General features: G+C 44.2%; 1 protein-coding gene across 3 annotated transcripts in view; it reads right to left on the bottom strand.

The window, feature by feature from the left end:
- Positions 1-9,470: 9,470 nt before the first annotated feature.
- The window catches only part of LOC118117798 (zinc finger E-box-binding homeobox 1-like), a 53,423-nt gene continuing 39,309 nt past the window's right edge, over positions 9,471-23,584 (bottom strand). For 2 of the 3 annotated variants that reach the window (XM_035170349.2, XM_047341986.1), the window contains exons 3-8: positions 21,170-21,325; positions 19,942-20,144; positions 19,288-19,405; positions 14,363-16,134; positions 13,895-14,069; positions 9,471-13,237 (exon numbers count right to left, since the gene is read on the bottom strand). In XM_035170349.2, coding sequence (XP_035026240.2) covers positions 12,534-13,237; positions 13,895-14,069; positions 14,363-16,134; positions 19,288-19,405; positions 19,942-20,144; positions 21,170-21,325 — 3,128 coding nt within the window. In that variant the 3' untranslated portion in view covers positions 9,471-12,533. Of the gene's footprint in view, positions 13,238-13,894; positions 14,070-14,362; positions 16,135-17,722; positions 18,765-19,287; positions 19,406-19,941; positions 20,145-21,169; positions 21,326-23,584 lie in introns of those variants that run through there. The other variant, XM_047341987.1, reaches the window with a different exon arrangement.

Here is a 23,584-nt window from a genome sequence, read left to right as displayed (position 1 = left end):
GTCTCTACATGAGAAATGTCTCCAGGGTCTTTTCTTACACTTTGTGATTAATTAGAACACAGACAGAGATTAAACCTAATCACTGTCTCACTCAGGAAAAAGAGGTGTTGATGGAAAGATTCAAATAACGGATGCTGACAAACTTGCTGGTTTCCAGCGTTACGTTGCTGCTCCTGTTTGCCAAATGGAATAAACGGTGGAAATGTGTTTTCTAAATGAGCTGAAGGAGTCATCAGAGAACAATGAAACACGTTTCATATGCAAATCAAACAGACTGAAGGAAATGAACAGTTCCACGGGGGTCATTTGTGTCTGGTCTCATCTCACATAAACGCTGCTGGTAATTTCAATGTGATTGTTACGTCCTCCTCTGTTGTCTGGGTGGAGACGAACCACGTCACAGATGTTTATAGGAGCCGTCCTGGAATCACAAGCGAGGGCGAACCATCTCCTGCAGCCTCTCCTCTCTGGCTGACCTGCGCTGACACGGGTCAGTGGACGAGATTGTTTTGTGGTCACAGGGATGAGAAAATAAAAACCGAGTTTGGAAACTTGAGGGGCCGCTCTGTGGCCGAGGGTCACAGACACTAATTGGTTTTGCCGCCTGTGGTGGAAAAGAGGGCGATTGACAGTTCAGGGGTAAGAGACGCAGCTCAGACTGATGCAGAGGCCTGGGGGGATGGAGAGGTTCGTCTGGGAGGGGCTGAGGTCCGAGGGTAGAGACTGAGCTTTGGTTTGAAACCGTCGTGAAGAGGTTTGGGTAAAAGATTCATTCTCTTCAGTGATCACACACGACTCTGGTGTCTGAGCTTCAGTCATCAAGAGGAGTCTGTGTCCCTTTGGACAATTAAGAAGAAACTTAACGAGCTGTTCTCACAGACTTTAAATCAAGATGGATGACATGACGGCTCTCAAAAGTGAAGCCAAAGCATGTGTGTAGGGTTTAGTGGCCTCTAGTGGTAATGTTACAGATCTTCCTGTACCAAGAGAGCAGGAGAACCGACAGTGGAATCCAGGCTTTGTAAAAACCTCTTTGTTTTTATTTGCAGACACATAATTCTGATATTTATGTTTCAATTCCCTCTAAATGCTACAAACTGGACCTTTAACCAAAGAAAGAAGAAAACAAAAGCATAAAAATGACAATTTGTGGTTTCACAGATTTTGCTGATTAAACAACAAACAATATGTAACATTAATGACTGAACCTTTAAAGGTGCCGGTCGACACTGAGCTCTTTTTTCTAATTAGATTTTTTTTTATCACTTCTAGAGACGAGAGGCTTACAAACAAGTTGTTATGTAGGTTTGTAGTTTTACTGTGTGTGTGACAATCCGTTTTGTTAGTTCAATTGAGTTTGCTCTCAGCTGCAGGACGCACATGTTTGTTTGTTTTCTGGGGAAACATTTGTCACTGCTAGATTGCTGCTGTCACAGCGTCTCATAAATCACTGTGACCCACAGGGTGCAACTTCTCATACAAATATATTCGACTGCATTTTTTTAAAAGTGTGTTAAGAGTGAAATATCCAATTGTGCACGAATGCCTCCAGTAATACGTGAGTGTCTCAGAGCTTTGTATAATGTCTCCAGGTCATTTTGCACCACAGGCTGTTAATTTGACGACGTCGGTGACGAGACTCAGTGACGTTGATGAGTGAACAGAGACCGAAGTGAGGACCAGGACAAAAAAGGTCAGAAGACAAACTTTACCAGAGGCTGAGAGCAGTTTGGAGCCGGAGAAGAACTTTGAATCCACTTAACGGAACTCGTTCAACAAGCTGCTGCAACGACCTCCTGCTGCTCTGAAGTCTCTCACTCGTCTTCCTCGTTTGACCCGTCCAACAACTTCCTGTCATCTTCCTGGAGGAGTCTGAAGTGTTGAGCTCTGTCAGCTCTTCCTGCTCGTCTTCAAGCTCCAGCAGCTCCGGCAGCTCCAGCAGCTCCAGCTCCTCGTGGGTCAGAGGATCGCAGAACGTCGGCGCTGTGAACCGAAGCATGTTGACGGTGAATAAACAGGGTCTCCCAGTGTGAAGAGCAAGGGTCAGACGCCAGGAGAAAGTGATCCTGGCGTCAGCGTGAAGCTTTTACATGAGAACTGGTAAATTCTTCTTTTTCCCATCAGGGTTCTACAGATGAATTTCACTCAGAAACCAAATAAAACTAATGGATGGTAGAATCCTATCAGGGTTCTACAGATGAATTTCCCTCAGAAACCAAATAAAACCCATGGATGGATTACTATGACATTTAATCCTCTTTACTTTTCCTCCGGCGCCAGCAGCAGGTCGTCATTTCAATTTATCTAAACACCTTCTAATTTAAAACAAGATTGTTTTATAAAATAAGCAATGCCCTCGTTGTTGGTTGTTTTTTCTCCTTTCGATTTCTTTTCACCCTCTTGCCTTGATCGATGTGGCAGATCGTTAAACAGGTGTAAAGGGGCTGATGAAGAGGATGAAAGGGCGTCTCCAGCTGTGAGGAAGGTGAAGCGCCATCAATGACCATCAAGTGGATTTTTTAATCTGTCTCCAGCAAAAGATAAATAGAATAAGACACTAGAGCTTCTAATTGGATTTTGCAGCAATTAATGATAATAAAAGGAAATGAAACACATTTTTGCAGATAAAATAAAAACCAAACTGAGGCACCTGAATTTATTTCGACTTCAGTTAGAAGACAAACTGTGACAGCAAACACTGAGACTCCCGCCTGCTTCACAGGCCTGAATCACTGCCCCGCCGATGAAATGAGATGGAGAGGAGCCAACTCATCATGATTCTGCCGGAGAAAAGACAAGACTCATCACGGAGGTAGAGGGAAAACGGGGGGGGGAGGCGGGATGAGAGGATGGAGAGTTGAAGCGATGGGGCGTCAGATGAAGGAAGGTGGAGGATGAAAGAGGTTTGAAGAGGAGAAAGTGAGGGAAGAGGAGAGAGGAAGCTAATGAGCTGGAGCATCGCAGCAGGAGAGCAGGAGGCTGTTTGTTCTACTCGCTCTGTTAATACCTTCGACATGGAAAGTTTTTAAACCCTGTAACTCCGACGAAGGTTCCTGTTCATGCTTCTCAAGGACTTTCAGACTTTTACTCACCAGGAGTTCAACAACTGACTTTTACTGATTTCTTTTAACGATGTTTGTTAACGACTTCTACCGAGGAACTACTGACATACCTTCGTTCTTCTGGTCCGCTTGATATTTATGTCGTACCCAACCCCCGTGTAGCTGGAAGCAGGTGTGTGTGTGTGTATTTGTGCAAAATAATTCAACAATACATGGACGGATTCTCTCCAGACTTGGTGGGGTATTTACTTGAGAGTTTATCTCGAGATGATTCCGTTTTGGAGCTGATCTGTGAAAGGACGACAAAAATATGATCTGAAAACAAATTTTCTAAGATATCACCAGAAATGACAGCTGGGAAATCTAAAGCCTGTGTTGACCAGGAAAATATTTCCCTGTGATATGATGACATGTCATGAAAAAGTCATAATGAACTCCTCACATCATCTGAATATAAAGATGGACAAAAGCACCCCCTGGTGGCTGGCTGCAGCATAGGTCATAAATCCTGCCTCCTCCTTGTTAGTAGATGGGACATGGATCCAGCTAAAGAGTCAAAACACACCTCAAAAGAAAACCTTCTCAAAGATGGTTATATACAGTGGCATTTTTCCGATTACACTTCCTACCAAAACGTATTTGGTGCAGTGTATTTGTGTGAAGAGATGGGATGTTTCCAGGAGACGGGGTTGCTGTCGGTGCTGTGCAGGTAGTGTGCAGTGGATCTATCAGAGGTTTCCTGCTGTGGCTGGGGACGGAGCTGATGAGAGAGCTGAGCCTCAACCAGGCAGTAAAATGTGCTACAAACACAAAGCAGTGAGATAAAGGAAACTTTAAAATGAGCTGTAGCTGCAGAGCTGTGATCACACAGCGCCACCGCTTTCATATTACAATCATTTGGTCAGTTATCAGGATATAATTATTTAGAGCTTTAATCTGAAGGAGACAAACGCTGGATTCCAAAGCAGGCGCCTGGATCTCGTCTCATCCACAGAAAGAAAAGGATCATTACATTTGAAACGTACGAGAGAGGAGACGCACCACAGCAGAGCGGGGATGATTCCCGGAGATGGATGGAAGTACGCAGCTTTAATACAGACTGGGCTGCCACACAATGATCCATATGCACAGTAAATGAAATGTGTGGAGAGGAGGAGGGTCAGATAAAGGCTCTCACACACACACACACACACACACACACACACACACACACACACACACACACACACACACACACACACACACACACACACACACACACACACATGCACCATACACACCACATGCTCAATACAGCTTCTCCTCCGTCCTCCTGTTTGAATAATGTCTCTACTGAACACACATGTAGATACAGTGAGTATATTAATGTTGCAGTGTTAGATTCAGTCCAGTAAAACATTATAGATCCTCTTGGTATCTTCCTAATTCAACACTGAGATCTCACTTCACCCAGATTTGAACGTTCTCCCTCTCTGTACATATTTTAAACAACAATATGAAGACTTACATTGTTTATATATACAAATCTACTCTTTTAGGAGTCACATATCAACATCACTCGTATTTTGTCCATGCAGAGTTTCACCGTAAGTGAAATAAACTCCTGGATCCTGACCCCTGATCCTCACCAAAATGTTATGGGTTCTTTGCCGACCAACACCGCAGCCTCCCACCAAGTTTCATGGAAATCTCTCCGTTGGTTTTTGTGTAATCTTGCTCACATACAAACAAATGGAGGTGAAAACATAACCTCTCGGTGGACGTAATATGTTTTCGGTGCATCAACATTTGTGCGACCTGCCAAAAACAGCAGAAATATTCGTGTAATGTTGTTTGATATCAGAAACCAAGTATTGACTTTTTTTTTCCAAAAATGCATCTACTGTTGCACAGTCGAGAAAAATATAAAAATGTCTCTATATTTCTGAGAAAAGCCGATACAGCTTTTCCACTGTCTCTGTCTATTTGATTTGTATTTTATTTTACCACAGCTTTGTTTAAATCCTCAGCTGTTCCTCTCAACCTGGAGAATCTGTGTTCACAAGCTTATGAAAAGATAAATAAACAGTTTCTTACATTTACTGTGACTTACACTCACAGTCTTGCTGAGAGATACATTTGGTCCGTGAATTAATAAGACGTAACATTCTTCACATCCTGCCTCTGAGCCTCTGTGTGTGTGTGAGGCATAAAGAAGAAGATAACACATCAGTTTGAAACTCTCCTCTGCGCTAATGGCCGCCTGCCTGCTTGTTTCTGTGAGATTTATTTAATATCTTTGTTTTATCTTTCCCGCTCGAGTGAGTTGTTTTGCATGAGAACATTGATTAGACACCTCCAGTTAAATGTGGGGCTGGTGTCCGGGGGAGAGAAAGATTCAGTCCGACAGACAGAGAGAGAGATGAAGAGCTGAACTCAGGGCGGACGCTCGGTGACAGACGGGCTGCTGCTCCCTGCATGGCTGCTTTAATGACAGCCAGCAAACTCATTCAGCAGCACAAACAAATCACTGGGACTAACCTCACACACACACACACACACACACACAGACAGACACACACACACACACACTGCTCCACACTGGAAAATCTATACCTGCGCTGGGGTCATTGAATTGGAAGAAAACTGAACCCATACAGAATCAAAACGAAAGAAAATGATACAAAAAATGCCTCCGAGATGTGAGAGGTCATAATAAAAGCATATGAAGAGAAGATATAGGTATCTCACTCTCACACACACACACACACACACACACACACACGGCAATATGCTCTCTAATGTCCATCCAGTCCATCCACCTCTCGCTCAGGGATGAAATTCGCTTTTCATGGTTTATTGGACTCGATGAGTTTCTCACCAACAAATGGAAATGATGCTCCGCGGCAGGAGCGATGGAGACAGTCGGTCCTGAGGTTACGCGACATTAACGTCCTGCACTCGTTCACATCTGCACATTCTGCCTTTCAGAAACTGACAGAGAATCAGCCGCCGGTAACGTCGCATTAATAATTAGACAAACTCACGTGAGCTAATTACAGTGAGTGAGAGATGATGAAGCTCAGGGTTGGACGCTGTGGGTTTAATGTTGGACTATATAATGTATATATATATGAAGCCAAAGCATTTCACTTGCCCCCTGGTGGCTGGCTGCAGTATTGCATAAACCCCACCTCCTCAGTGTTAGCAGATGGGATTTGGACAAAACTAAAAGGTTAAAGTACACCAAATGATGTCCATGGCACAAAATGGCAGCGTTGGAAATATTTTGGCTTCACTTCTAGATAGTGAGAGGAACTGAGACGCATCGTATGTATCGTGTGTTTTTGTTGAATTTCACAACTTTGGCAGGTGAATCTTTTAACAGGAGAAAGAAAACGTATATATAAATAATCCTGGTAAATATCATGAATAAATACCTTGTTCTGTTTATTAACACAGAAGATTCACAGGTTTGAGCTACAGTGTAAAACTGAATAATTAACACAGTCTCAGACAGTGTCAGTGTGTCGAGCAGATGTTGGCAGACGTCTCTGCTTCACACAAACAGTTTGTACTGTCAAAGTTTACAGCTTTGTTTTCTTCTTCCTGTGTCAGATTGAGAAACGTCAGGACGATGCACAGAGGATCTTTGTGTCTGAGTCTGACTGATGAAGACAAATGTGTGAGTTTGACACTTTTCACTCACGTCTGTCTGACAGCTGTCTGCGTCTGCATCTTCCACCGACTGATTCCAGGAATCTAAAGACGTCCGCTCCATCATTCTGACACAACGCAGGCTGATCAGTCTTTTGATTTAACACGTTTCTGTGAGAGACAGGAAAATCTACTGTAATTTCACATTTAAAAGCTTTTAGTCCAGTAATTCACTGTAATTACATCCATCCATATCAACAACAGTAAAGCAATAAAGTTTTAGTGCAAACTTCCACCTTCGTCACAAACCCATCACACATTTAAACGTTCTAGTCTTTAACCAAACCTCTGAAATTATGATGCTTTTGGCAGATCATTATTTGCATGGAGCCATTTTTAAAGCTTCAAATTACTAATGAAAACCAAACTTAACAGAAAATGAACATTTGAACAAATATTATTCGACATTTTGGTTCATGTCCCATCCACTTACATGGAGGAGGCCGGGTTTGTTACCTACACTGCAGCCGACCACCAGGGGGCAATCAGGACACTTTGGCTTCACTTTGGGGAGCTGCCCCTCCTCTCAGCTCAGGGCCCCTGTTGCAACGAGTCCCTCACATAAAGCATGTCGGGAAATTGTGTTGAACGAAGTTAACGCGGAGGCTGCAGAACACAAAGCCCTGTGTGTGACTAACTACTACACACTGTGCTGCATATGGCGTGTGGGAGGAGAGGTGGCACGTCTGCAGCCTCCTACGCGTTCAGGCCTGAGACAGCGTCTGATCAGACGCCACGAGGACGCTCCTGTGTGGGCGAGCTACAGGTGTTCACAGGCTTCAAGAAGACGGAGGAATCGATTTAAAGCCGCCGCCGTTTGGACGAGGAACCGAGCTGCGTGACTCTGCCTTTCGATTCTGTGTCTTTCTGTTTGAAAAAAGTCGCTGAGCTGAAACTTGTTTGTGTTCTTGATACGGCCACAGCCACAAAAGTTCACTTGGCTCAACCAGAGTTGTTGTTTCATCAACACACATAAAGAAATGTGGTTGAGTTAAAGTGTGGGAGTGTGGAGGCCTGGTGAGAAAAGAACAACACAAGGGAACATCTGGATAAAAAGCACACAACAAAAACAAATCCACAACTTAAATACCAACAATAAGAAGTGAGCCATGTTGATGGAGAGAGAGAGAGACGGCTCCTCCCCTTAAATCACCCCCCACGTCATCAGGCTCACCACATGCACCTGAGAGAAGAAGAAGAGGAGAGAGGAAGAGGAGGAGGAGGAGGAGAAAAACACAAACACACACTCAATGTCCAGACTCGAGGAGGAAGGAGGGGACGTCTCCGATCAAGAGAATCTACTCTCCGCAGTTAGAGTAAGGATGTGTATTTAAAAACATGACATTTAAGTTGTATCAGTGTGTAAATGTTATTGGTCTTTGATGATTAATATACGCTGATAATATATAAGGTGATAAAGTATCAGCACATCTGCACTGATCTTCATGTAAAAAGCTCTGAAGTGTTTTTTGAGTTCTCACTCCAGACTCAACACAAACATGCAGTGTGGTCTTCTACTGCCACCTACTGGTTGTATTAGGACCAGCACTCATTCTCAGGTAAAATAAACTAACAAACAAAGAACATCCTGAAAAATCCCTGATTGTGTTTGACATCTTCAGAGCTACAAGGACATGGAGGGTTTTCTATTGAGCCGTAATGGTTCGATTCCATAAACACAAAGTTTTATATAATGGTTATGTAAACAAATGGTTGTTTGTCAACAGGATTACGCAACAATTACTGAACCGGATTAAATGTTGGTGTGGATCCAAGCAAAGCAGATCCAGGATCGTTTTCCCACCGTTTTCCAAGAGAATAATTCATGGTTCTTCTTTGATCAGGTTTATTCAAGGGACTGATATCAATCAGAGTAATTTGAGGCAGTTAGATTAGATTTAAGGGGAATGTTGGGCCTGGACATCCCAGTGGTACATATTTAGTTTTCTCTGTCGCACGAAATGTCAATCCTCTCCTAAAACAACTACACAGAAGCCTGGTTATATACAGACGATGGTTAGGACCAGGCTTCGGTCCCCATGAGGAGGTCTGGTCCTGACAAGGTGAGTGTTTAAGATCTAAAAGGTGAGAGTACACACACACACACACACACATTCCTCCACAACAAAAGAAAAACATCCTGGTGCAACATGAATATTCATCAAGATTCTGTTAAATCCATTAAACCCACTCACTCACACAAAACCCTGCTTTTACTGTGTGGCTGTTTGCTTTTGGCAATAAATTCATTTTCACCTCACCATCATTGATTTCTCCGCTAACTGCACATAAAAACTTCTCGTGCTGAAATCAGTCGTGCACATAATCTGTAATTTGCCGCTGGGAGAGAAAGAAACAAGTGAGGGTTTGATTTCACGGTTTAATCTTTAGATGATGCAGATTCTTTCAGGAGACAGCGACTTAAAATCCATTATCACATCTCTTTATATAAATAATTAGAGCTGCTCCCATTGCTCACTGTGGTCTGCAGGATGTCTTCCTCTTTTCACAGTGCAGAGGTTTGATGTGTGCTCTTCTAGCGCCCCCTGGTGGTATGCTCTATTACAAGCTGCAGCAGACCTACTCAGACATGTTATGTAGAAATAAAGAACAATAAGAGGAACTGAAATACGAGTGTGTGCGAGTTGCTGCAGCTTGATTGAAACACAAGTTCCACAGAAGAATCAGGAAGTAAAACCAGTGAGTCTGAGCTGCTTTCTTATATTTTATTGTGATGGGGAGTCATAAAAATGGAGCAAAACTAAAGTAAAAACAATACAAAAAAGAGACAGTGGATTTACAAAGGGCGTGTAGAGGACAAACAATATGCAGCCTTCGACAGTACGATGGAGCGAGTTGGCACAGAACAGAAAACAGGGCGGCGGGATGAGTCTAAGTTTGGCTTCCAAATAATAAAAAAAAAAAAAGTGAGGAGCAACGTCTTCATAGCAAGATCCTTCATTAAAACAGCGACGACTCATGCTTTTAAAATCACAGAGGTTAAGAATTCAGTAGCTTCATAACGACGCAGAGAGCGGATGCACATGTAACAGATTCTATTTCTCATTCCTGTCTTTTTTCATTTTCAGCTTAAAACAGATGTTTACAGAATACATGTTATTTTTTATTTATTAATTTTTTTTAAAACGTTTTTGTTAAAACAAACTTCAGCTCCCAGAACCACATTTTTTTGGGAATTTTTAGTTTGTCGTGAGATTATTTTTCATACTAAAATATATTATTGTATCAATTCAAACTACAGTAATGTACACTACAATGTGTAATAAATAACCATAAAAGAAAATATAAAAATAAGAGACATAAATATAAAAAAGTCTGCTAGAAACTAAACAGGTATATTTCTGTGAAAAGGGTTCTAATACTGCCATTGTTGGGTGGGGGGGGGGGGGAATGGACAGAAACATGAACCAAAAAAGAAAAACAGACTCAAAAATAATACTGTTCAGTAAAACCAGGTGAAAACACTTTGACGCCACATTCGCTAACGTTTGTCACCTGAAGTGTGGGGGGCAGCTCGGAAACAACTTTTTCTTAAACTCTGCTGAAAAACAAGTGCACGTCTCACGAGAAAAACTAAACTTCAAACCTTAAAGTCTGAGTCGACGTGGTGGAGTGAACTTCCTGCTCGATCAGGCAAACGCTTCAATCTGCAACAACAGCACTGTCTGTTTATTACGCACTTCGCAACACATTAAATTGCATTATTAAAAACTTGTTAACATCAGATTCTCAGGGTTTGTTTCTGATTTCTGAATTCCAACAGTTACCACTTGTTATTTCTGCTTAAAAATCTTTTAGTTTAAACTAATTAGATGTTTGATTCTGTTTGGCAACAACGACAATAAAACTAAAACTGGTTTGAACACATTATCAAGTCTAACAGATTTTGCATTAATGGGTTTAAGGAGCCTAAGTATCATTTGACGTAGATTAAACTTTGTAGAGAGAAAACACACGAATCACTTTCAGATCGAATCTGCAGTTTAAATCCACGGCTGTTTTGATAATTGATTAATTGGCGACTGAACTACTGAAACTTTCTTCTTGAAACTTGGAAGGATGGGACATGGACCAAAAGAAGAACCCATCACATTTTGGGTTATTGTTGATTAAGGAATTGTTTTCACTTTAATTCATGGATCTTAATAAAAAAACAAAATCTGACTCAGGATTTATTCTATCGCATATTTAGGGGAATGTGTGTTGCATGTTTTCTACCGAGTGAAACAGTTGCTTCGGTTTTTACTCACATTGGAAAAACTAGTTCTAATAATGAATTGATTAGTCTTTTTTTTTTTGTTAAACTGATTCATTTAAACCTCCACCTATTCCACGTTTCTCTGTTTTATATCATTATAAAGTTTATATCTTTGGATTTTAATAACGTGCACTTTTCCACTATTTTCTCACATTTTCAAACAAAACTATTAATTGTTAATAAGCAAAATAATACCGATACTACACCGATAATAAAGCAACAACAAAAACAAAAATTACTTGCCACCATAAAACTTCTCCCCGCCCTTCAGGTGCGGTTCAAATAGTGTTCAAGGCCTCCAAACGTTACTTGCATCACTTTCACAGGAACTATTTTCTTAAAGGACAGTGACCTAGATGTGTTGTTCTGTGCGAGGTCAACAAACATTAGTTAATATGGGTCTTGCTGAAGTAACAAAGGGACTTAATACTGGCTACATGTGAGAAGAAGAAACGATAACACTGTTCAATGGCACTTTTAACAGCACACAGGTCTTGCATAAGGCTGGAGGCATTGGGGTGGAGCAGGAAAGAGCCCTGATCCTTCACGTACAGTATGACGGACACATCAACAACACACAAACACTGACTGACAACTTAAGCCCAAAAATAAGGAGAAGCTCGGGTTCGTGCGTTTTGGAACCACGGGTGAAGCCGAGCGGGTGGGGTCTCCACCTGGACTCCACTCGCCCGGGCCGCGCCGGGTTGTGAAACACAGGTGCCCGATGCTGGCTTTTGAGGTTGTGACTCTACCTTCCCTGATAGGACTAATTTGGTTATGGCGTTCAGAAGCCACGTTCTCATCCCAGACTCCCCATCCCCCGCCCACGCCCCTCCCCAAGAATACTTTGTTTTCCTTAAGGCTAACAGTCAAACTGAAAACAAAAAGTAACGCTAGCTAGCAAAGACTAACACTAACACGATCGACATCTCGCGAGCTAGTGAACATATATAACACTGAAGGGCATACAATGCATGAGGCATGTATCCATAGGTAAACCAGGAATACTGTAGTGCAGGTTTTTGTTCGTAGAACTCAATAAAATACTGATTTAGGAAACTTCATTGGCAATAAAAAGGTATAGAAATCTTTCTCATCTTTACAGGTTAAAACGTTTCAAAACAAGAACAAGATTAGTAACACTGACCAAATAAAAACAAAACAGACGGACAAAACAACCTGGGATGTCTCAGTAACAAGTCTAACAAGTTGATGGGTGAGTTTCGCGCTTTAAAATCTGTACTTCTATAAACAATTTTTTAACACTGATAGTTAATTTTCACAAGAAAAGAAAGAAAAAAAAAGTCACTGTTTTGTTATTTTTTCTGTTTTTCTTTCAAGTTCAGGCACACCTGGGTTTTTGTACACAGTGGTGGACCGTTAAAATCAGGCAACCGCCAAGTCTGTCCTTCTGATGGCAAGGTGCGGCTTTGTCTTAACTCGTCTTCTATGATCGACACATTCCAACTGTCCCAAAGAGAATTCGCTTCCTTTTTTTATTTGGCGTTTGTCACCACCTCTCCTTCCTCCGTGGGTTCGATGCCGTCAGACCCCTCCCTGATGCTTTTGTCCGTATTTGCTTCACAGTCTTCCGTTTCCACGCCAGCAGCTTCCTGTTCCTCCTCGGCTCCTTCCTCCATCTCTTCGTCCTCCATGTCTTCGTCCCCCAGCTCGACCTCCACCACGTCGCACACAAACTCCTTCTCCTTTTGTCTCAGCGCCTCCTCCTCCCTCAGAGTCTCTTCGTCTGCCATCTCATCCCCGTCCTCCTCGTCATCATCATCGAAGTTACCCTCGTAGATCTCGCACTCGCCGTCGTCCACCTGCACGACCCTGATGTCGTCCATGCACATGGCCTCGTCGTCTTCGTCGTCGTCCTCCTCGCTCTCCCTCTCATCTGAGTCCAGTTGGGAGGGCGGGGTCGTGGTCCGGCTGTCCGATTGCGGCCCAGTGCCGGGGCTGCCGAGCTCCGAGTGGCCCTTGCCCAGCATCGAATCAGAGCCGGGGGTCGGCCCGTCCTTCTTGCAGTAGGAGTAGCGGTGGTTCATGTGCTGGGAGTAGGAGCCGGAGTGGGAGAAACGCTTGCCGCACTTGTCACACTGGTAGGGTTTCTCCCCCGAGTGCAGCCTCGTGTGTTCGATCAGGTGGTGCTTGTGTTTGAAGGCCTTCTTGCAGATGGTGCACTCATGAGGCCGTTTTCCTGCAGATGAAAGAAGAAACAGTCAGAGGAGGAATCTGCCAGGAGAACAAGTACAGGGACATTCCAGAAATACTGTGTGTGAGTGCAGTGGCTCCACCTCAAGGTATTTATCAGTGTGTGTACTTATACATTAAGTGTGTATGGTGTGTAGCCAGGTGGATGATGTCATGGCCACACACACACACACACACACACACACACACACACACACACACACACACACACACACACACACACACACACACACACACACACACACACACACACACACACACACACACACACACACACACACACAGTAGTGCAGATGACAGCTAACTGCTAACAGATTTTAATGAAACCACATTCCAGTGCGACGCTCGATGGAGCTTCAGGGAAAGTATCGTGTGAATTCACCTCTGGAGTCTCATCTGTGTAAATAGTGATGTCAACGGTTTCTATGCTCCTGCATTTACAAGCCAGGTGTCCCGTAAAAAAACTTGGAATCGCACATTTAATGAGATATGATGTCACGTGTAGAATCACTCTCTGGAAATCGGCAACTCAAAAAACTGGATTCATTTAACTACCTCTGAAAAGGATCCATGGCTGACAGATGGAATGATATAGAGCGGTGTTGTTGTGTAGTCATTTGAGAAGACGTGTCGGTGAACATACCTGTGTGTTCGTACTTGTGCCTGAGCAGGGAGCTGCCCTTCTGGAAGACCTTGGAGCAGAGATCACAGGGGTAGACGCCGTTCTCCAGCCGCCGCTTCTTCGCCGCTGACTCCAAGTCGTTCGGCTCCTCCACCGTGGACAAGCCGTCTGAGCTGCTGTCAAAACGTTTCTCCTCCTGTGAGACGACAAAAACATGAATTAAATCATTTAGTAACGTACGTCAAGTGGAGTCAATAACCTGAGAAGTGATCAGAGAATCTTCTGCACAGAGAGAAGTCAACAAAGACAGATTTTTGTTATTGTCACAGAAGCTAAAGCATTTTAAAAATGAATCCATAGTTTTCAATGTTTCCAGACCGGTTACCTGACCGAGTCACTAGTAAAATAAAAATCGAGCTTGATGAGAAGAACTCAAATGTAACGGCCTAAACTCTCACAGAGGAAATATCGTCAGGAAGACAAACAAACCATGTGGCCGTTGAGCACGACGGTCTTTGCTCCGGAGGCGTTGCCGGGCGTAGTGGCGTAGGTGTAGGTGAGCTGGGGGATGAGGATGGTTCTCTTCGTCGTTGTGTTGATGGCACTGATGCAACGAACCGTGCTCTGACCAGCAATGGCCACCAACGTGGGCAGCTGTGCGGCAGAGACGATGTTCACCGGGTTTCCGCCCTGAGCCGTGGTGACGTAGATGGTTCGGCCGGCGAGCTGCTCCTTCCTCAGGCAGGTCAGGTTCAGGGGCTGCTCCTGCTGTTTCGCCGGAGGCTTGATGATTGTGATTTTCCCTGCTGCCGCGACGTGTTTGGGAAGCGACAGGTCCAGGGGCTGTGCCTGAGAGTCCGGGTAATCGGGGTCTTCTGGCTCGCTTTTAACGATGACCAGGCCCCCGTTGTTGAGGCTTTGTAATGTGGAGTCTGAAGGAGAAGTGCTTCTAGAATGTGTCTGGGCCTTGTCGTCCTCTTCTCCCTCTCCATTCTGGTTCATAGTGTCTGCTGAGAGGGAGCTTCTGGTCCGAGTCCTTTTGGAAACCGCTGCTCTAGTGTTACTGCAGCTTTTGCCCAATTTTTTCATTTTGGCAAACCACTTCCTGACCACATCCAGGGGAATATCTACATCCTCTGAGATCTTTGTCAGCTCTTTGACGTTGGGGTTGGCGTTTGAGGCGAAGTAGGTCTTGAGGAGTGAGACGATGTCTTCCACGGGCGGCTCCTCCAGCGTCACCCCTGCCTCGTTGAGCAAAGCAGCAAACGAGGGGTCCAGGGCGGCAGAGTCGACTGCCTCCCCGTTGGCTGCCTTGCGATGCTGGAGGAGGTGCAGCGCCTCCAGGTTGTCAGGACAGTCCTCACATAGTAAACATGTACTGGTGCTGTTGGCTTTTGGCAACTGAGCAAAGTCTGAAGTTTCAAAATTGTCCATTTCTGTCCGTGAGGCCGCCTCGTCTGAGACGGGCACTGAATCCTCTGGCTCCGTCTTGACGATTGAGAGATCAGCCGCCTCCGGGGTGGAGGCTTTGTCGGTGATGGAGGGGGAAGGGGCCGCAGCAATGCTAGTCACAGTGAGAGGGGGATTGTTTTTGATTACAAACGGTTGGGTAGTGGCAGTGGCGCCGACTGCAGGGCTGATGCTGTAGTTTATGATGATCTTCGTGTTGCCGTCGTGATCCACAAACGCCGGCAGGCTGATGATCTGCTGCTGTGACTGCTGGAGTACAATTCCCTGCTTCCCCTGCGTCACCACCCCGTTTGCCGTGCCCAGCACCTGCCTGAGCACGTTTCCGTCCAGCGCAACCTTGAGCACGTTCTGCAAATCGCTCAGGTTGATGCTGATGGGCGACATCAGGCCCACAGTTGGCACGACCATAGCCAGACCCTGAGGAATGGTTGTAGCTGGGGCCGCGGCCGTCGCAGAGATCCCTCCGTTCACCACGCCGTTGGTACCAGCGGAAGTCGCCGGCGCCGCCATCACGGGCTTGCACGCGTATTCCACTGGTTCAGACTTGATCTGGGTGATGGGGAGCTGCTCCTGGAGGGGTTTACTCTCAGTCTTCTCTTTAAGGATGATGCGGGCCGGGGCGATTACGACAGGTGTGGTCTGGGCGGTGGGTGGGGGGGGTTTGATCGACGTCCGGGTGACGCCATTGGGGGGTGCAGCACCCACACACTTCTTACTGCTGATGTGGGAGCTGTAGGAGCCTGAGTGGGAGAAGCGCTTCTTGCAGTTTGAGCATTCATAGGGTTTCTCACCTAAAAGAGAGACGGAGAAAATACAAAGTGTTAAAAACAAGTTCATTTTAAATGCTGCAGGTCTTTTTGTTTTGAAAGAGAAGGGAACATTTTATATTTTTATTAACATGCCAAATCTCGAATAGGTCATTTTTTGTTATGTATCCAAGCATAACACCAACATGTGTCCCTAGCAACAAGTGCTAAAATAGTGATAAGATAGTGGAGTTGCAAAAGTTGGCATTGGCAAATTGATCCGATTTTAATCGTCATTACTTAATCTTTGAATAGTTTCTGGTTTTAAATACGTGAATAATTTAAGTTGATAGACGGCTGTGGCTCAGGGGGTAGAGCGGATGTGTGCTGAAGAGTCCTCGGGCATCGTGTCTTGTGGCTGCGCTGGCAGGGTGTGCAGGAATGTGTGTTGGCTGGTTCATCGTAAGTAAAAGTGAGGTATCCGAATTATTGTTCATATGTTCAATTACACATTGTTCAATAGCCTAGTTTAACTTTCTACTTTCTATGGCTTTCTTCTTTTGATTCTTGATTTTCACTTAGATTCTTTATATAAAAGACACAAGTTAGGAAAAAACTTGTATATGCATCTACAAAAACTGTCAAACTACACTGCAGTGATATTACAGGTGGCTGCTGTGTGGAAAAATGGTCCTAGAATCGATAGAAACACACATTTCTCTGCAAAAGTTGTTGTTACATAAAACACAACTCCAACTGCACATTGACTCTTCATGTTTACTCTGATCAGCACCTTGTGTGCAACAGTAGAACAAAACCATCTACAACAAAATACCACCTCACTGATCAAGTTACACCTGCACGGTTTACTCTCAATATAGTGTTAAGTGTTAGTGTGTGTCCGTGTTTGTTAAATGCACAGACCGGATTGTTACTCGGTCGAGTTGTGCAACAACAACACCTGGACTTCATTCTCTCATAAAACTCACTGCTGACGATCAGACGCAGACAGAAGATGAGCAACTGACACAGGAGCTTCCCACGCGTGGTCAGGTAAGTAACGGTGTGATCTCGGTGGTGTCTCGGTGACGTCCCGACAAAAAGCTCCGGTTCCCCCGCCTCCCGCAAACCAGAGCCCGGCCGCAGCGTGTTCTCCCGGTGGGGGGGGCTCACGCTGCCCGGACCCGTGCGTGAGGTGCTGTGCAGCGGGGCGCAGCCATCTTGCGTGACGCGGTCCGATTACGTCACGCCGCAGCCACGCAGCCCCGGCCGCGGGGAAAAGTCAGTTCGTAAACAAACTGACCGGCGTGCACAACACACAGTAAATCACACAATCACACGCACACTGTTGCATTAACCGATCACTGACTGTAACACACACACACACACACCCAGCTGATCCACACACTCCTCAGCTCCACATCCACTTATTAACACAATAAAAGCTCAAAGTAAATTGGCTTTAGCCTCAGAACTAAACACAACAACACATCTGCATCATCTGAGCAAACAACAACAACAACACGCAGCTTTTGTTCATTTCCAACTAAAACAACGACCTCGTGTCTCCACGGACCCACAAAAAACATCAACAGTCCAGCACATAGACGGCGCCATTGCACCGTGAACTTACCAGGACGTGACCCGAGAGAAGCGCTCAGTGCGCTCGGCCACTGGGAAAACACGCATTGCACCATTTTGTCTTTACTTGCACGTGCACAACGCGGGTTAACGTGGGACACATGGAGTTAAAACCTGCAGCTCTTCGTTTTATACCTGCAAAGGTTACACCCCCCCCCTGCACAAACCGGAAGTTTAACCCCCCAAGGTAACAATAGTAGGATGGCCGCCTGGTGGTTGGCTGCAGTGTAGGTTATAAACCCTGCCTCCACCTTGTTAGTTGATGGGATACACAAGTAGAAAGTGCAAATCTTTCTCTCTCAAACATTGTTTCTGTCAGTTTTGGTGGTTCATAAAAACTGATGTTTGTTCACTTGTTAATTCTTTTTGTGGTAAGTTTGGTTCTAATTAGTTATTTGATGGTTTGCAAACCAACTTGCTGACGACACCAGAGTCACTGGACGTATTACTGGCGGCGTGGAAACAGCATCAAGACGTGAGGTGGAAAGTCTGGTGACGTGGTGTGAGGAGAACCATCTCTCCCTCAACACGGACAACACCAAGGAGATGATGGTGGACGTGAGAAAGGAGAGGAGAACTCATCGGCCACTGTTCATCCGAGGGCGTGAGGTGGAGGAGGTGAGCAGCTTCAAATTCCTGGGCGTCTACGTCAGTGATGACCTCACCTGGACACTAAACACCACCCAGCTGGTCAAGGAAGCACAACTGTACTTCCTGAGGAAGCTGAGGAAATTCGCCACGTCACCAAAGATCCTCAGCGACTTCTACAGCTGCATCATGGAGAGCATCTCGACCATCACCGTGTGGTGAGGGAGCAAGCGCCTGCAGAGCGAGGTGACGAGCGCTGAGAGGGTCGTCAGGACTTCACTGGCCTCTCTGCAGGACATCGATCACCACATTCTCCACAGAACAGCCCGCTCCATTGTCCAGGACCACACCTCGACGAGGGCCGTTCACACCTCGGCCCTCTGAAGGTCCAGACTGAGGAACAGCTTTTAACCAACTGCCATTAGGCTGTTGAATACTCAACGGCCCTGACACCACCCTGGACTATCTCAACAAACAGAGCCATCACTCGGACCCCCACCCCCCCCTTATGCACACACACGCACACACTTATCCAATACCACAACTAAACTGCACAACAAGACCATGTTCTACTGTCCATTGTAGCAGAAGGCAAAGTAATAGTCCCTGGTACAGGACTGTATCCACGACAATAAAACACTTTGAACTTTAAAACAGGCTGAAACAAAACAGCCGTTTTCAGACACGACCTCCCGGGTAAAATCTGGAGAATTGGACAGTCTGCACAGACGCGTTCAAATTCTGGCTTCATTTCTGGAGGGAAGTTCTCCTTGTATCAGAAACACATATTCACTCTCTCTGGGGTGATTAAAGCTCATAAATGAGTCTTAGCCTCTTAAAACAGGAGAATAGTGGATTGTGTGTGTGTGTGTGTGTGTGTGTGTGTGTGTGTGTGTGTGTGTGTGTGTGTGCGTGTGTGTGTGTGTGTGTGTGCGTGTGTGTGTGTTGGTTGCCATCACAGTAGCTCACCGCTGTGAATGCGCAGATGCTCCTTCAGGTGGTGCTTGTATTTGAAGGCCTTGGAACATTCGGTGCACTTGAACTTGCGGGTTCCACCTGTTCCTCCTGTCGACTGGGAAACGTGACGCTGAGACAAGAAGAGAAAGTAAATGAAGACAAGTGTCCAGATGTGTTTCTATGCTTCTGTTGTTAGCCTGAGTAGTTCAGTATTCATGAGGGAAAGTTTTAAAATAATACAACACAAAGGGCAGAGTGGAATCAAATCAATGAACACAACAGTGAGTAAAAGGTTTGGTCTTTCTAAAAAACGGGTCAAGGGTTTTTAAGGAAAATTGAATATTCATGAGACATTTGTTTTTCCTTTATATTTCTAGACTGAAGCTCAATTTTGAATCGGGAGGAAAAATAAATCAATGTCCATTAAAGAGAAAAACAAAACAGAAAAACAAGGATGCTGAAAAGAAAGGATATTTCTAGTTGATTAAAGTTACTATGGCCTGATGAAATGTATTGCTAGGGAGCGTGACACCTTAGATAAATGTTCATAGTTCACACAGAGAAATAAATAACCTTGGTTTATAGATATCTACGTGAAAATACAATAACCGGCTTTATTCAAGACTTCCAATAAGTTATTGAAACACGATGGGCCTCTGATGTTACCTGATCCCTGGAGCCTCGGTGGTGGCTCATGTGCCTCTCCAGCTGCGAGCGGTAGGTGAAGGTGTAGCTGCAGTGGGAGCAGCTGTAGTTGTCCTCGCTGGTCTCGTGGCGATACTTGATGTGCTCCTTCAGCGAGGCGTTGCGCTTGTAGCCCCGGGAGCAGTAGGGGCAAGTGTGCAACTGGGAGAAGGAGTCTGGGGTTCCTGGAAGACGTGGTAGATGAGGAGTGAAGGGTTAAGACCTCTGACCTTCACATGATGTACAGAACATACAACCTCTGTGAGCTGCGTGTTGGACCCTTAATGCCTTTAGTTCACACCACACAACTTTTTGCACTTGCGAACGAAGTCGCAGACAAAAACCCAGACTAGAACCAAATCTGTATTTGATTTGGCTCCAGATTTGATTTTGCCGTCACCAATTGCTTTGTGTCACCTCCTTCGACTAGATTTCTAGCTAATACAGCCAATCAGAGTCGACCACACATGCTGGTGAAAGATTGTGTCGTGTGTGTGTCCCCCTCTTGTCAGTCAGTCGGGTAGTATGACCTTACAATGACTGCAAGACTCCTGATTACAAGACAGCAAGTCGTGCAGCGTGAACTTGGGATGTGGCTCAGTGCTTTCATCATTTAAATCCTTTTTCAAATCTCTATTTTGTTTCCAGTAGCTCCTACTAAAGAGCAGAGGCTGGACGTGATAGAGGAGTTGCACTTCAAAACTAAATTTGTGTATTTACCGGCAATCTTTTTTGTAGAGACTGGCTGCCAGTCAAATAATGACCATCAATTCAATTTATTGTGACTTATATGAATATAATAATTTCTACAAAACATTCACTTCCTTTCCGGTTTTATCTCCAGTGACCAGACAATGTTTAATTTTAGTAGGACTTAATGTTCAAGTATGAAACAAAGAAATCTTGAGCAACACAAACGCCTCATGTTAAAACAACAAGAACATTTTACTGCTGTAAGATTTTATTCAATCATTATTCTTATTTTATTCCATTCTAATATAAAACGTCTTGATGAGTCCAATTTTCTCTCCATAACATCTGAGACTGATATAAAATGTTATTTTCACATTTAAAATCTTGTCTCCTGAACCTCAAAACAAAACACGTGCACAGTGAAACAATAAAACCCTGATACTGTTCCTACTGTGATCAGTACGGTTGTTGTATTGAAATATTTACGCAGCGATGACGTGATGTGTGTCAGCGTTACCGTTTTCATCGGCGCCTCCTGTCTCCACCGGACTCTGCTCGTCGTCAGGGGCTTCAGGGTAGATGATGGCTGTGTCTCCCTGCTGGAGAATCTCCTCCACTAGTGCATCCTTCGCTGCCTCCTCTTCCTCCTCCTCGGACACATACTCCTCCTTCACTGAAAACACACATGAGCAGAGGTCAGGATCATTTCAGCGGATGAAGAGCGGAGGTAGACGGAGCAGCAGGACCACAGGTTGAGTCGGATTTTAAAAAGTGACTCATTTGCTTTTCTGGGGCAACACATTTTATAAACGCTATTTTATTTAATTTGGCTGTTATAAAACTCTAACATCAGATTATAACAAAGATATAATGAAAAAGACTTTTCCTCCTTTTGAATGAAGAGATGATTCTGTATTTTCACCCTCTGAAGAATTTCACTTCTTAACTGTGATTCTGATTTGCAGGATCACCACTAGAGAGCGCTGCAGGGCTTCTTAATGATCCCTTGTCATGCTCCTCTTAAACGGCCCACTTCCACTTCTGAGAAATGTCTGCAATATATATTTCTCAAATCAAATAATGGAGAGAAAGAAATCAAAAATCATATTGATATGATTTTATGTCTCTTTCTTGAAGGTTCACTTGATTTTGTTGATAATCCTGGAAGCTCTACAACAGTCTGAATGTTCATGTGGATGTTTGTAGGATTCATTTCAACACTTGTAGTCAAGGTGACAGAGTCAAAAGAGGAAAATCTCCAAACTTGGATTCAGGTGTTTTTAATTTAAGATTTTTCTCAAATTCAAAGATGAGAAAAGTGGAAGGAACATCAGCTAAAAAGCCCTTAAATCATTCAGCTGTATGACTCCACCTGGGCTCGTTCTGTATGAAACCAAAGCCTCTTCTACACGTATTGCACCTCTTCTTCATCCTGAGATGTTTGTTTTCTTTTGTGTTTTTCAGTTAGTAACATCATCTACGCTGAACATTTTAAAAGGGGGCTGGCAGGAAAAGTTCCACAAAATGTCCAGAGCCTCTCATTTTGACTTTTGCGTTCTCACATACAACCACATCGGAAAATTCCAGGGAAATGTCCGGAGTTCGGAGCAAGTCTGAAAGCAGCTCAAGTTTCAAAATGACACCAGAAACTATTCCACTGGAGTAAAGACCTTGTTTCGATCCAATTTACAAGAGCAAAATTGTGATAAAAGCAACACCGAGCTCTGCAGGAATAAAACCATCTTAACTCATAACGTTTAACTCTCGTACACATCCAGCTGATCTGAAACCGCAGCAGCAGCTGACATGTCCTGATAAAACCGTGTTGACGCTGTTTGACTTCACCTCGAACAGCTGGTTTGCTGTGAACGGGACACGACGTGGTTCCCTGTAACCAAACTGAACCTTACCAGGAATAATTAAACCAACGGGCTGGATTTTAATGAGGCACGTCAGAGGAAAATGGCCCCGGGACGTGACAGTGGTACAACACTGACACAGTCTGTCCTCCACAACACTTCCTCTCATTAAAACCAAACACACTCTTCTGTTCAGATTAACCTCAGGTGCGGACACAGAGGAATGTATATGTTTAGAAATGCACCCACCACAGGCTGAATATTTAAGGTACTATATGAACTTTTAAATGCACTTTTTTAGAAGATGTAATCATGCACGACCACAGTAGAATCTGTGCTTATTATCTAAAGGAGAGGAGTTTAACACCAGGCTTTGATAGAAGGCTCTGCTGCATTTTCATTTTATACAATCAGTGGGTTTCGTTTGACTATATCAAGATTTATGAAAGACTTTAAATCCCCGTTACAAACAAATAACGACAAAAAAAAGGTCAAAACCATTAATCTTTAATATATTAAATGTCAACTTAAGTTCGCAGCCCTTGTTTTGGGAAATAAGCTGCGTGTTTGTGTTGCATAACTAAAGACTGATGCATTCTCAAGCTGTTTTCTTTATTTAACAGATAAATACTTTATTGATCCTGCGGGAAATGTAGACATCCAGACGCTTACAGGACGGTTACAAAGAAAAACAGCACACATGTGTATAAATACAACAAAGTTATAAGAAAGTATGAAAACACACCATCATTTACAGGTTTACTGTATAATCTGATATGGTTTCAGGTTTGAGTTTCACAGTCAAATAGAAACTAGCCTATAAAGGGTTGATTTGCAAGTTGTGTGTGTGTGTGTGTGTGTGTGTGTGTGTGTGTGTGTGTGTGTGTGTGTGTGTGTGTGTGTGTGTGTGTGTGTGTGTGTGTGTGCGTGTGATAAATTGATCATCAACGTCACTTTCTGTGTGTGAAAAGAAGTGATGAGGAAAAAAGCCATGAGGTAAAAATTGTGTCTCCATGGAGATCGGCCCGGACCCGGTGCCAAAGGCCACGCCTCCTCCTGCTGAGCCTTGTCAG

This window comes from Hippoglossus stenolepis, chromosome 11 (assembly GCF_022539355.2).
Source record: "Hippoglossus stenolepis isolate QCI-W04-F060 chromosome 11, HSTE1.2, whole genome shotgun sequence".
Lineage (NCBI taxonomy): Eukaryota > Metazoa > Chordata > Actinopteri > Pleuronectiformes > Pleuronectidae > Hippoglossus > Hippoglossus stenolepis.
Note: the sequence above shows the minus strand (reverse complement) of the source record. Positions and strands in the feature narration are given on the sequence as shown.